At 37.0% G+C, this 14903-nt stretch overlaps 2 protein-coding genes across 3 annotated transcripts in view; both read left to right on the top strand.

Annotated features, from left to right (window-relative positions):
- Window positions 1-6069: 6069 nt before the first annotated feature.
- Window positions 6070-10700, top strand: HisRS (histidine--tRNA ligase). Of its 2 annotated transcripts, XM_068295475.1 has the most exons (6): window positions 6077-6210; window positions 7757-8049; window positions 8158-8370; window positions 9050-9478; window positions 9555-10193; window positions 10262-10700. In XM_068295475.1, the coding sequence occupies exons 2-6, from the start codon at window positions 7882-7884 to the stop codon at window positions 10466-10468; spliced, it is 1656 nt and encodes a 551-aa protein (XP_068151576.1). In that variant the 5' UTR covers window positions 6077-6210; window positions 7757-7881; the 3' UTR covers window positions 10469-10700. The 2 variants fall into 2 exon arrangements, with proteins under 2 accessions (XP_068151583.1, XP_068151576.1); XM_068295482.1 differs by lacking the exon at window positions 7757-8049 and having other exon boundaries at window positions 6070-6210.
- The window catches only part of Bx (Beadex), a 57651-nt gene continuing 48824 nt past the window's right edge, over window positions 6077-14903 (top strand). The window contains 2 exon segments of the mRNA XM_068295490.1: window positions 6077-6210; window positions 10853-11155. Coding sequence (XP_068151591.1) covers window positions 10940-11155 — 216 coding nt within the window. The 5' untranslated portion in view covers window positions 6077-6210; window positions 10853-10939.

A 14903-nucleotide genomic window follows, 5' to 3' on the forward strand; every position in this document is an offset into this window, starting at 1 on the left:
CTATATTTTTGTGGTATGTTTATTTAGTTATACAAATCAGCAACTTAGCGTAACATTGTAAGATATTGCCTTCTCTTCAGCCTGTGGATGGTCCTTTGGCTCGCAAGGGGTCTCGCCAGCCGGTTTGCATGTGTCTGCAGCCTATCATATCGATTTATTTGGTCTTCTACCGTTTCCACGTCAAGATCATGGTGTAGTGATGCGGCTCGGATAAACCATGGGCACCCTGTCATCTGCCGCAGAGCTTTGTTTTGAAAAGTTTGTATCTTTTTTCTATTGGAATCTGCCGCCATCCCCCAGATTTCGACTCCATATCTCCAAGTAGGGGCTATTATGGCATTATATAGTGCCCGTTTGCATCTTAGTGGCAATTTGCTTTTGCCATTTGTCAGCCAGTTTAGTTTCGACCATTTGATTCTGCACGTTTTTAGAGAGGCTTCGATGTGATCTTTAAAAGTAAGGCGTTTGTCTAGGACTACTCCCAGGTATTTTGCCTTTTCTTCTGTTTTTAGCACCTTGCCGTTAAGTCATACACGGGGAGGATCTTTCTTCTCAATGTGAAGCATATATTTAAGCATTTGGCCTCGTTTAGCAATTAACAAGTAAACGCCATTTTCGCGTTGAACCATTAACTTTCACGAAGTTATGTTGGGACCTATTATTGAATATAAGTGCAATTTGCAAATAATTCTCATCAGTTAATCCTAAAGAGGGATTAAGAATTTAATTTGAAATTAATTCGTCTATAATATTTCTAATGCTTATAGAGTTATTCCTAAAAGAGAAATATAAAAAACAATTAATTAGAAAAAGAACAATTAAAATGAAAATGGGAAAAGAATGTGTGAACAGTTTTCGAGAAAAAATCTTTTAGAAAACAAAAATTATATAAAACTATGTACTTGGTTAAACATAACTTCATCTTGCCAAAAATTCATTTCCGAATTTTGATTTTCGTTGCCCTGCTGGCTGCTGCTGCTGCTTGGGAGCAATCTGCTCCGCAAATTACCAACCAAGCTGCTCGTTACGTTCCCCATATCTAAGATAAAACAAAATCGTTTGGAAAACGAAAATTATATAAAACTATGTATGTACTTACTTCTTCTTTGAATAACAAAAGTTAACGGGAAAACTTTTGGTGATGGGAAACTTTGTAGTTGGAAAATCGATCATTTTCGAAAGCGCCCACATCACTAAAAACTGAAATTAACACAAGGGTGAAGAAAAAGGGAACAAAACAAAAATTTCTTTTCTTGTTCTTATTAGGAATTAGGACGAACTCCATAATTAGATCCTTTGAAAACTGATTGGGATACTGATGAACCGAAACAGTCTTCTATCAAAAGACTAGAGTCGTTTGTATGGCTATTTGGAATTGGAACAGGGAATGTAATGGTTAACATACATACATACATATAAACATACAAATATTTGAGAAATTTCCATTACTATTATTTTGAAAATGCGTTACTGAATCGCCATTAATCTTAATATGGGACAACTCTTAAATTTGCTTATAAAATAAAATAATCAAGGGATTTTAGAATTTAAAATTACACTTATGTAAATGTTCCCTGCTGCTGGGGAGCAATCTGTACCGCAAATTCCCAAACAAGCTGCTTGTTACGTTCCCCACGCGTTCCACTTGTGTGTATCTAATATAAAACTAAATCTTTTAGAAAACAAAAATTATATAAAACTATGCACTTGGTTAAACATAACTTCATCTTGCCAAAAATTCATTTCCGAATTTTGATTTTCGTTGCCCTGCTGGCTGCTGCTGCTGCTTGGGAGCAATCTGCTCCGCAAATTGCCAACCAAGCTGCTCGTTACGTTCCCCATATCTAAGATAAAACAAAATCGTTTGGAAAACGAAAATTATATAAAACTATGTATGTACTTACTTCTTCTTTGAATAACAAAAGTTAACGGGAAAACTTTTGGTGATGGGAAACTTTGTAGTTGGAAAATCGATAATTTTCGAAAGCGCCCACATCGCTAAAAACTGAAATTAACACAATGGGGAGGAAAAAGGGAACAAAACAAAAATTTCTTTTCTTGTTCTTATTAGGAATTAGATCCTTTGAAAACTGATTGGGATACTGATGAACCGAAACAGTCTTCTATCAAAAGACTAGAGTCGTTTGTGTGGCAATGTGGTATTCGAACATGTGGAATTGCAACCGGAACTGCAATGGTGTACATACAGCTGCGGTGAAAATAATAGCACCATAGTTTGTTGCGAAATTCAAAGTTGTAAAATTTAGCAAATAACTGATTTATTTGAACCTAAAATGATTTTATTTAACTAATAATATAATTTTAAAACGAAAGGACTCCATATTTCTTGAGTATTTCAAAATATATTCACTTATCATATTGGTTAGGTCAAAATAAGGCGGTAACAAAAATAGCACTATCCAGTCACAATGGTGAAAACAACAAATTAACTTAAAAATGTAAAACAAAAATACTTGTAATTCAAAACGATGACATTTAACTAGTGTGTTAATATTTCGTTGAGTATCTTTTATTGGCTATTACGGCTGCACAGCGCCTTGGTATGATATCCACTAAATCCTGGCATCTAGAAACAGGAATTCTTCCCCAACTTTCTTTAATAACCCTCCAAAGTGCTTCGTTTGATGTTGGGTTGCAGGTGTGAGCTGCCTTTTGACATCAGTCCACAAATTTTCAATTGGATTGAGATCCGGGGACTGTGGAGGCCATTCCATGAAGTCGATGGTATTGTCTGCAAACCACTTATTCGCTTTCTTGCTCGTGTATTTGGGGTCATTGTCCTTCTGGATGACCCAAACTAATGGCATTTCATCCTCTGCATATGGTAGCATTACATTTTGTTGGATATCAACGTAGACGTGCTGATCCATGATCGTCTTAATCCAATGAATCGGACCCACTCCATAATACAAAAAGCACGCCCAAATCATTATATTGGAACCCCGTTTTTTTTTGTGTACATTGGTCTGTACTCCCTATTTGGTGGTCTCCAAACGATAGTACGAGATCCTGTCCCTCCATATAACACGATTTAGCTCTCGTCTGTCCACAATATATTCCTCCACTTCTCCACTGGCCATATGGAGTGTTGCTTGGCACACTTCATGCGTTTAGCTGCGTGTTTACTGGTCAACAGTGGCACTTTTCTCGGACTACGAGCATTGAAATTATTTTCCCGTAGCCTAGTGCGTGTGGTTTCAACAGATGCGGAAATTTGTAAGTCTTTTTTAAGTTCTGTTGCTGGCTTAAACGACTCTTTCTTTCTCCGTCTTACCAGACGCTTGATGAGTAATGGCGATATTACGCATTTTCGCCCACGAGACTCCACTTTTGGGACAAATTTCTTGGCGTTACTGATCGTTTTGTTGCAACACCCCAGTATACGAACTATTTCGTAATGTTTTGCCTTCTTTTATCATTTTTTGGATAACTTTCCTTTTTTCATCACTACAATGCTTTCCGCGACCCATATTAAAAAATATAGCTAATAATTTTGTTTTTAAACTATGTTTTCCTTTAAAAAATAACCTTTTCTAGACAACATGGGCTTAGTGCTATTTTTTTTCACCGCGCTATTTTGCATTATCCTTTCGATTTTGCTTCTTCCGAGAAAAACCGTTATAATGTTTGTTCTTTTTCTTGCTCTCCCAAATCAGATAGACTGTCAGTAAGGCAAGAGAATAGAAACTGCAAACCAAAATTCTTTTAGTCAAGTTTTACTGTAAAACAAATTGAGCTGCTTGTTTTGGTGCTATTATTTTCACCGGCATTGTACATACATATGTACATATGTATATTTATTTATAAATTTTTTTATTAGGCGCATTGTTTTCATATGCATATGTAGATAAAAGAAGTAGAGGTTCGAATACCACCGAAGACGATTTTTGTTTGTAATAAATATTTCTTTCTTTGCTTCTAATTTTATTCAAATAATAGAGAAAACTATTGTTTTGTAATAGTGCGATTGAATTTGTTTTGTTAATTATTTAAATAAACTACGAGAAAACATTATTAGTATGATACAATGGTACAAGTCTTATTTGTTTGCAGCAAATTTGTTTCCAGTTGCACAAACATACATACATATATACATATGTATGTATATGTACATATAAATACATTACTACAATTCTCCCTTAAATGAAAAAGACAAATTTAACAATTACATTTATCATTAAGATTATTCATATTTTTAATGAAAGCCTTCATAAAAATATCTAATATTATTCTTAAGAAAAAATAACATGTTTTTATTGCAGTCGTGTACCACAATGCAAAACCCATTATTTCATTGGCACCATATGTGCCATAGTCTCAATGAAGAAGAAAATTGAGGCGCATTGTCTATGCTCAAAAAATGTTTATTTCATCGAGGTACCCATATAATTTTACATATTTCTCAAAAAACTGTTCACACATTCTTAATAAAACTCTTTGCAAATATTTCTGAAAGTCCATTGGTCATTCTGGCATTTAATGTCCATTAAGCAGTGTTCTTGGAAATTTTGTGCAACTCGCCAAAGATGGTGCATATTTTAGATATACTTTGTATGGCGAAATAAAAGGGGGAAGAAGCAGAGAGCTGAGCAGCGAATCTCGAATTGCGTCGCGCGGATCAATTGCTGGAGCGAAATTTATATCTTCGAGATACCCTTATCTTTATGCATTTTCCTCGAAAACTGTTCACACATTCTCAATGAAACTCTATGCACATATTCGTAAAAGTCCATTGATCATTCTGGCATTTAATGTCCATTGAGCTGTGTTCTTGGAAATTTTGTGCATTCTTCCAAAGTTGGTGCATATTTTAGACATATTTTGTATAGCGAAATAAAAGGGGGAAGAAGCAGAGAGCTGAGCAGCGAATCTCGAATTGCGTCGCGCGGATCAATTGCTGGAGCGAAATTTATATCTTCGAGATACCCTTATCTTTATGCATTTTCCTCGAAAACTGTTCACACATTCTCAATGAAACTCTATGCACATATTCGTAAAAGTCCATTGATCATTCTGGCATTTAATGTCCATTGAGCTGTGTTCTTGGAAATTTTGTGCATTCTTCCAAAGTTGGTGCATATTTTAGACATATTTTGTATAGCGAAATAAAAGGGGTGAAGCAGAGAGCTGAGCAGCGAATCTCGAATTGCGTCGCGCGGATCAAAATCGAGCGGCGAATTGCAATTGCTGGAGCGAAATTTATATCTTCGAGATACCCTTATATTTATGCATTTTTCTCGAAAACCGTTCACACATTCTCAATGAAACTCTTTGCAAATATTTCTGAAAATATTTCTTTGCAAATATTTCCATTGGTCATTCTGGCATTTAATGTCCATTGAGCTGTGTTCTTGGAAATTTTGTGCAACTCGCCAAAGTTGGCGCATATTTCTGGCATATGTTGTATGGGGAAAAACATGGATGGTCAAGAAAAATGCAATTTTCTCGAAAACTGTTCACACGTTTTTATTGAAATTTCTTGGGGATATAAATGAATATTTGGGGAAAATTCTGGCATTTAATTGTCATTGAGCTGTGCCTTTGGAGCTGTGTTAAACGAATACGTAAAATGCCCATATACATGGACAAATCGTAAATAAATTAAATGCTCAAAATCACCCAAAAGTGAATAAAAACAATAGATTGATATATTTTTTATCATAATAAACTTTGTTTTATTTGAAATAGTTAATATTAACCAAGAAAATTGAAAATTCAAAAAACTTAACAGTGGGTTAACAGAGGGTTGTGCATAACTCGGCGTTAACAGTGTGGCTTTACGCACATATACTCCTAAGGGGGCGAGTAATAGTCCTAAGGGTCGGGAGATAGTCGTAAGGGTGCGAGTAATAGTCCTAAGGGTGCGAATTATAGTCCTAATGGTGCGAGTGATAGTCCTAAGGGTGCGAGTGATAGTCCTAAGGTAGCGAGTAATAGTTATAAATAAATTTTATAAAATTTTTGTTGCCGTCGCGGTCGCGTGTTGACTAATTTAATTCGTCGAGTTGAAACAAAGTAGGACGTACTCTTCGTACTATATTTTTTCTCGTGTCTTCTTGTTGATTGCTCTGCCAGCCAGGTGACTTCAATACAGTGATGAGTGGTACGCGTGAAGAGATTTTGGATCAAATTAAAGTGCAGGGCGATTTAGTGCGTCAATTGAAGGCAGCCAAGGAGCCAAAGGAGAAGGTCAGTTTCTTGTTCCGATTTATTTCTGTTGCGAGTGACATTTTGCATGGACACATTAAGTGTAATTTGTGTAAAAGAGCTTTTTGCATTCCCCTCCTCTAACGCTCTTCGCCCACGAGGTGTGTGTGTGTGTGTGTGTACCTTGTAGCCCTGTTGCATAGTGGCAATTTAGTTTCAATATTTCATCATACTTGCCACATGGTCATAATCATTAGTTGAGTTATTGGCAACTTTTTGTTGTTTGCCGTAATTAGATTGCAAGTATACATACATACAAAGTGCGCACATATACTTTCACATTTGTTTGTTGTTGTTGCTTTTCTTGGTTGTTGCTGGTGCGTTCCACTCTCAAATTGTTTCAATTGTCAGTAAATCACACAGTAAGAGAGCGATAGCGCGGGTGCAAGAGAGTAAGAGGGTAGCTATTGTTGTTGCTGTTGCTGTTACTGTTGCCGATTGTATTTGCCCCCTTTTTTATTTTTTGGTCATTATTGTTGTATTGTGTGCATGACCGACTGACGGCTCGAACCTGGCCCTGGCAGCACATGGTGGTTAACAGAAACCGGCTAGACCACAATTGCATTGTGCCAACAAACAGTTGATTATAATCATCCTACATACATATGTATGTACATACACATAAGAAAAGAAGTCGACAAAAGGCAACTAAAAAAAAAAAAAAAAAACGTGTTCACAAGTGGTTGCTGTTGCTCTGGTTCAATTTCAATTTTAACTGCTTTTCCCTCAAATGCCAAGATCAGCTGTTGCCACCCCGCCACTAAGCTGCCAACTTGTTTTAATCTGATGTCAATAAAAAGGAATGCATGAGGGAATCAGCGGCATTTCAGGGATTCCCTAGTCCCGTAGAGAAACGCCGACCTTCAAATACCCTACACCCGATAAGGAGAAAGTTGTAAAGCTCCAAGATCTGTAGATCGCAGAGATGCCACGTATTTAGAAATTTCATATTCTTAATTGGATCTGATTACAAATTTGACTATAAACTATACACTACACTTAGGCAGCACATAAAATATTATAATAAATATCCTATAATTATAATTTTAATATTGATGAATAATTAAAATCTAAAATCAATTACATATTTGCATGGAACTAGGGATCACATTTGAAAATTGCTAAACAAACAATTTTGCAGCGAATTTTTAAGTTGAACGCGTCACAAATTAATTTCTTTTATTTGCTTTTGCGCTGATGATTCAGTTTTCGATATTGCAAGTGAATAAAAAAGTGCTAAAAAGTGTTCAATAAATCCAAAAAAAAAAAAGGAAAACGAGTTTGAAATGCAAATAAAAAAAGAATATAAAAAAACTTGGCAAGTCAACGGACGTTTTAGCCTGCTGGCGGTCAATGGGAACGCAAAATAATAAAATAATTACATACATATTGGGTTTATAATTTCAAACACACACACACACACACATATGTACATGTTTCGTTTCGCCATTAAATTAACTAACAAAAAAAAAAGAAGAAAAAAATTGCAACTATAATTAGTTTCATTATTGTTGTTGTTGTTTATTAGGTTGAAAAAAGTTAAAAACAATTTCAAAAACAAACACAAAAAGCCAAAAGAAAGTTGTTGCAAGCAAAAGAAAAAAAAAAAGAAACAAAAACGAGAAAAATATCTCAATTTTTTCAAAATTTACAATGTTGCGTTCAGTAATTGGCCGCCAGTGGCGCTGTAGTGCTACGTTTCAGTGGTGTGCAATGTTCCAGCCCTTTGGCGGCGAAGTTGGTAAAACCGGGATGTCAACAGCAACAACAACAAGAACAAGCCAAGCACATGAACAACAACAACAACAAGAAATCCATAAGGTTAGCATCTAAGTGACATTTACCAACTGTGAACAAAAATGTTTTAATTATGCCATATTTCTCCACTTTCTTCCTTTCTCTATCTCTCTCTCTCTCGTCATTTTACAGATAGATGAGGAAGTCTCTCGTCTATTGGCTCTAAAAGCCAAATTGGGTGGCGATGCACCGGTTAATCAAAAATTCACGTTGAAGACACCAAAGGGCACTCGTGACTATGCGCCACAGCAGATGACCCTGCGGCAAGGTGTCCTCGACAAGATTGTACAGGTGTTTAAGCGTCACGGTGGCGAAGCTATCGATACGCCCGTCTTTGAACTCAAGGTAAGTGATCCCAAAGGTTCGAGAGGAAAGTTCAGTGTTGGAAAGTAGATATTAAACTGCGCTGAACTCAACTGGGAGGAATGTTTAGTGTTGGAGAGTTGAGATTAGTAGCGAATCGTGCAGACACTATATTAAGTGATTATGCGATCTGAATGGAATTAAGAAGATTAGTGTTTATTAGTGTTTGTCAAATTCTAGATGAGAGTTTGGATTGGGGAAAAAGAAAAAGACAATTCAATGCTGGAGAACACAGACTAAAGGATCTAATACATAGACTGATCTTATCATTGCTTTAAGTTTTGTGATATTTTATACCCAATTTATGTAGAACACCGATATCAGACACTCGATGCATATGAAGACTATTTCATTTAATAGAAACAAAAAGAAAGGAAAAATGTAGTGCTGGAAAATAAAATTTAAAGCGGCTGATCTTTTCCCTGAAGATGCAGTTGCCTTAGATCGTGTCGACAATAAAAGTAAATGCTTTAAATTTGGTCCCATTCAACTATTATCCATAGCTAGATAACAGACCGATAAGTATGAGCTAAGGCTCAAAAAAGTTTACATCTGTTTATGGAACTTAGAAACCATCATAATCACTTATTTACACAAACAATTACCTTAAAAAGTGGTTTAATAACAAATACCTTTTTCCTTTGGTTTCACCTTCTCGTAGGAAGTGCTGACTGGCAAATATGGTGAAGATTCGAAGCTTATATACGATCTTAAAGATCAGGGCGGCGAAATATTATCAATGCGCTACGATCTAACTGTACCATTGGCCCGCTATTTAGCCATGAATAAGATATCAAGCATAAAACGCTATCACATAGCCAAAGTGTACAGACGCGATAATCCTGCCATGACACGTGGACGGTATCGGGAGTTCTACCAATGTGATTTCGACATTGCCGGCACTTATGACCCGATGATTGCCGATGCAGAATGTGTGAAAATTGTAGCCGAAATTCTAGATACACTCGATTTAGGCGAGTATGTGATCAAACTAAATCATCGTCAGCTGTTGGACGGCATGTTTGAGGCTTGTGGTGTGCCAGCGGACAACTTCCGTGCTATATGCTCGGCTGTCGATAAGTTGGATAAGGTAAAAACTCAATAGAGAAAACATAAAACATTGAGGAGCAAGTGTAATAAATGGGTTTTAAATTTTACATTTTCAGTCACCATGGGAAGACGTGCGTAAGGAGATGGTTGAAGAAAAGGGTCTAGATGGTTCTACAGCAGATAAAATTGGCGAATATGTGCGGCTGAGTGGGGGTACAGAGCTGGTTGAGAAACTTTTGGCCGATCCCAAACTGAAGGCTGTGCCCAATGCGGTCAAAGGTCTCGAGGGCATGCAATTACTTCTCAAATATTGTTCTCTCTTGGGCCTGGAGAAGGCAATCAGTTTCGATTTGAGTTTGGCCAGAGGTTTGGACTATTACACTGGAGTGATCTATGAATGTGTGCTAAAGACAGAGCCGCCCTTGAGCTTACCAACAACTCCAATCAAAACTTCCGCTCAAAATGGCGGCGAGCAGCAGGAGCAACAGGGAGGCGGAGGAATTGTTGGCTCCGTGGCCGGTGGCGGTCGCTATGACAATTTAGTCGGAATGTTTGATCCACGTGGCAAAGCTGTCCCCTGTGTGGGCGTGTCGATTGGCGTAGAGCGTATATTTTCAGTGCTAGAGGCCAAATTTGCAGCAAGCAAAGTGAAATTGCGCACCAACGATGTCGAGGTCTACGTGGCATCGGCCCACAAGGGCTTGCACGAGCAGCGCTTGCGCGTTCTCAATCAGCTGTGGCAGGCAGGCGTCAAAGTAAGTTTGATACAAAGTGATATACATATACAGAACTGATCTTATTTGTCTCTCTCTCTCCCTTACAGGCCGAACACTCGTATAAACTCAATCCAAAACTCTTGGCACAGCTGCAGCATTGTGAGGAGAACCAAATTCCCTTGGCCATCATACTGGGAGATGCCGAATTGTCGCAAGGTGTGGTTAAACTGCGTGAGGTAGTGACACGGCAAGAGGCAAGCATTAAATTGGATGAACTGGCCGAGGAGATAATCAAACGTAGAGCAAAGGACTAATTTGTCGAATTGTGTGTGGTCAAACCAGCTGCTGCTCCTCCTCGCTACATTTGGATATTACAACATATACACAAATAATGTGTTCCTTTTTTTTTTTTGTTTTTTGCCTTGATATATGTGTCCGTGCTATTATTATTAAACACAAACAGAACTGTAGAAGAATAAGTTTATAGACAACTTGTACCAAAACTGGAGACTAAAAAGAGAATTAATAAATATTGCATTAAACGCATTCGCATTTAAAATAGAAAACCAAACAAACCAATCTTTATTCTATCTTGTTTCATGTACATATACACTTTGTCGTTGTACCTATGTTATACTTGAAATTCGTTGTCGATTCGATTTAAGCATACTAATTGTGGTAATATTCTCTTTCTGCAGCTTCTGAACAGCAGCCGCCCACATCGGTTCGACATTAAGAAATTGGCTGCTGCGAGTCAACAGTAAAAACACAAGCATTCCGAAAAAATGCCGGAAACCCTACCCGCCACGGCTACAATGAGTGCCTCCAGCATTGATTGTACTGTGGCGGTACTGAAGGTACCCACACCCACTATGCAAATGCCTCAGGTGTGTAATCTGCAGAGCTTGGGCCTCATTATGGAGCCCAACAACATAAATATCGAACTGAATCCAGCGGCTGCCCCGGCAAGCTCAACGATATCCACATCAACTGGTTTCAAGGTGAGTCGACCATTAAGAAATATCAAACAAAAACAATTTAAAAAAACATTTCAAAAAAAAAGTTTGATTTTTGGTGACTTTAGTTTGAGAGGTAGATCAGGGGATCATGGGTTGGAAAGTAGTCACCCAAAAGCATACTATAGAAAGTTAAAGAATTTGTTTTTCACATTTTTATACTAATTGATCAACGTTATATTAATAATGTTTTTGTAATTGTTATTATAAGTATAGGATATAGTTGTAAACTATCAACCTTACCATATTTTACAAGCACTGGCAAAACTAAGGCCTTCGGCTGAAACGAAAACTATATCCACACACTAGCCCGGAATTCGAACCCGTATCCTCGTTGTTCAGCTGACTAAATGACTGGGCCACTTAGACAACTCATCTAACGAGGACTGCTGATTAACCTTGTATTAATATCGTTAACATTATACGATGAAATAATGCAGTTTGAATAATTTCAACACATCCATTTGAAAACCTGACGCGACCAATTGCTATGGAACACTAAAACTGGGCTTCCATAAGGAAGACTCTATCATATAATTCTTACAATGCAGCATTTTTGGATTGTCAGAATGTTGTGCAAGTTACTGAGATTAATCCAGCGACTTGCCTTACAGCCTAGAATTTGTTTACGAACCGGAAATCGTGGCAGTAAAACAAAAAGATTCATCCAGGAAAGCTGATTTATAATATTTAGTATTAGCCAAAGGTTGGAACGAACTATCTGCACCAGCAACAAGTTGACAATTGGATTGGATTACGATTGTTTTGATTCAATGGTGACATCAACCTAATATTTGTCTCGCAGTCCTTCTATTGATGTTTTCTTCAGATACCCAAAGGTCGCTTTTAGCCGGCTTGATGTCAAAAAAATCTTACTAATTTATAAGATTTGTAATCGTAGGTGAGCAGGTTGTCTGTATAGCTATTTGAAGAACAACCAAGTGTCCTGTCATCAGCAGACTTCGCTTCTTCAACGCTAAAAGTAGTTGGGAATTCAATTGCAGATTTCACCTTTGTTCTTCAGATTTGTTCGAGATTTCCCATAATACCAAGTAACTTAATTCATTCGATATTTATAATTGTTTTCAATGTCCGACTTTTTCTTACTAATGAATCTGGTATTGCCAAGACATTGGTCATCTTTTGACTATTTGGCTTAGTTCCTTTATTGCGATTCTTGTTTTCAGAAATTGCCTTTCCAATTCCCGTTTAATTGATGTTGGGTGTGACAACTTCATTTTCAATTGTATGTTTTCAGTTGTAACTGTGAGAAAAGTCGTAACTTCCAATGAAGTTTTTTCCTAACTCAGAGTTAATGTTGGAGTACTTTTTAAAGATATTTCCAGTACTCAGATTTCGTGGCTCCAAGGAACTTCTATGACTATGTAATATTACGGACATAGCTATGTCATATTAATACACCTGTACCTCAGTTATCTTTATCTAAATTGACATCTTCTAAAGATTTCCTAGTAAAAATTGCTTATTATTAAACGTAATTGTTGAGACTATAAAAATCGTCAAACTGTTTGTAACAGGCAGAAGGCAGCTTTTGCGACCTCATAAAGTATATATATTCTTGATCAGCATCAATAGGCGAGCCAATCTAGCCATATCCGTCAGTCTGTCCGTATGAACACCTACATCTCAGAGACTATTATAGCTAGAGTCACTCAAATTGGTATGTAGACTCGTGCAATACCTCCGGTGATCAAGTTTGTTTTAAATTTTCTCTCACAGTTCCTTCACCATCAAAATCAAACACTTAATAAGAAGAAAGTGAATATTATGTTTAATTTGTATACCCTTGCAGAGAGTATTATAAATTTGGTCAAATGTTTGTAACGCACAGAAGGAGACGTTTCTGATTCCATAAAGTATATACATATAATCTTGATCAGCATGAGAAGCTGAGTCTATATAGCCATGTCCGTCCGTCTGTGCAAATCAACTTCACGACTTCATCTTAAGAGCTGTTGGAATGAAACTTGATATTTCAGCTACTTATAACCCGGGTAAGATAAAGTACGAAATTCGTCAGGATCGGATCATTATACACTATAAGTGCTACACGAAAAATCGGCGAAGTAGCTTTACCAAATTTATATCCCAAAATTTTAATAAGATCATACACACACACACGCAACGCTACAAAAATTGTATACATATGTAAGCGTGCTAACCGCGAGATATGGTAATTATATTTGGAGGGTTTTTGTCAAGGAGCCGAAGTTAGCTTGAATTTCAAATTAGTCGAATCCGCGCTAAGCGAGTTACAGATTGCGTAAACCTTTTCTGCAAGGGTATAAATATCAACTCTGATTTTATCCCGTGATCTTTGGTTGGATCGAACTCACAGACATACATTCTTCATAATGCAGTAGTGCGTTTGTTTTTCTCTATTAGGTTTTTAAGGTAATTTGAATTAATTTTTGTTATTCTACTCGTTTCTTATTTACTTTCTCGCCCCCGCTTTTGCTTGAACATTTTGTGTCTGTCTCATTTTCCACTAACGCATTATGTAATTAAATTATGCATAACGGAGAAAAATGTCAAACGGTCCAGGACTACGTTTTTACACTCGAATTGAGTTACCCTCACCTCCTGGCCCTGCTGCTCCTGTTGCTCCTGTTCTCACTGTGTTTCAATTTCTGTTTCCAGCTTCTGTGGTCGACGCATTTTTCATGCTTCAGTGCGTGCAATTTGTTTGACGGTTGTTCCTAGGGGTTGTGCGGGGTAAACGGGGTGTGGGGTTGTTTTTTTGCTTTGTTTTGTTTCATTTTTTTTCACCCCTGCCCCTCGTAGGATGCCTCATTCAAATGACCTTACCCAGGATGCGGCATTTCTCTGATTCTGACAGCATGAAAATGGTATGATGATACCCACACACAGAGAGAGAGAGAGAGAGAGAGAGAGAGTGAAAAAGAGATGGAGCAATGGAGTCAGAGAGTCGAGAGATGTCAGGCTAATGCAGTTTCAATATATGTATAAATTTTCATTTAATTTTGACGATTGTCCAACATTTTGCTGTTGTCTTTTGTCGCTGACATGTCACTGCCACTGGATGACGATGATGATGATTATTATAATGGGTAAAAAGCGTCGCACAGTGGGTCATTTTCGTATTTTTCCTAAAATATTAATTTATTATTTCTCTTTCTGTCCCTATTTGATATCCGAATCTAATGACTCAGTCCTTCTGCTCCTTACGATTCGTCCGCCATCGTTTGGATGTTCACAAAAATGACTTACTGATCGAAATCGTGGTGGAATTTCATTAAAGAGCCATTCTATTATGAAATTACCCTCAACATAGTAAAAAGTCGAGTACCTTCACGATAGTCGAGCAAAATTATGGAAATTGTAAATTATTTCAGTCCTTTAGAGGTCTGAATATACCCAAAAAGCGTATCAACATTGGAACCATGAATAGGTACAAGAGAAGGAGATGTCTGAAATATTTGTTTCAATAGTGTATTTGCTTTGAATTCCCTTTACCCCGTTTCCAAGAAGAAGGACGAATAAGTGAGTGTATAAGTGTGAATATATAATTCATATAAGTTTTAAGTTATTCGAATAGAACCAAACATATCGGCATTAACTGAGTTCTATTCGTGGTATACTTACTTCTACTCATTTGGGATTTTTTCATTAAGTTTTTCAAATTGTATTTTTCAAGTATATTCGAATGTATTCACTTTGTCATCTCAAAGAATATATTCATGTAGAACAA

The sequence above is a fragment of the Drosophila tropicalis genome, unplaced genomic scaffold (assembly GCF_018151085.1).
Source record: "Drosophila tropicalis isolate 14030-0801.00 unplaced genomic scaffold, ASM1815108v1 contig_130, whole genome shotgun sequence".
Lineage (NCBI taxonomy): Eukaryota > Metazoa > Arthropoda > Insecta > Diptera > Drosophilidae > Drosophila > Drosophila tropicalis.

Coding starts and splice junctions, on each gene's coding strand:
- HisRS (XM_068295475.1), top strand. CDS start 7,882: ATGTTGCGTTCAGTAATTGGCCGCCAGTGGCGCTGTAGTGCTACGTTT. Junction 8,050..8,157: donor AACAACAAGAAATCCATAAG/GTTAGCATCTAA, acceptor GTCATTTTACAG/ATAGATGAGGAAGTCTCTCG. Junction 9,479..9,554: donor CTGTCGATAAGTTGGATAAG/GTAAAAACTCAA, acceptor TTACATTTTCAG/TCACCATGGGAAGACGTGCG.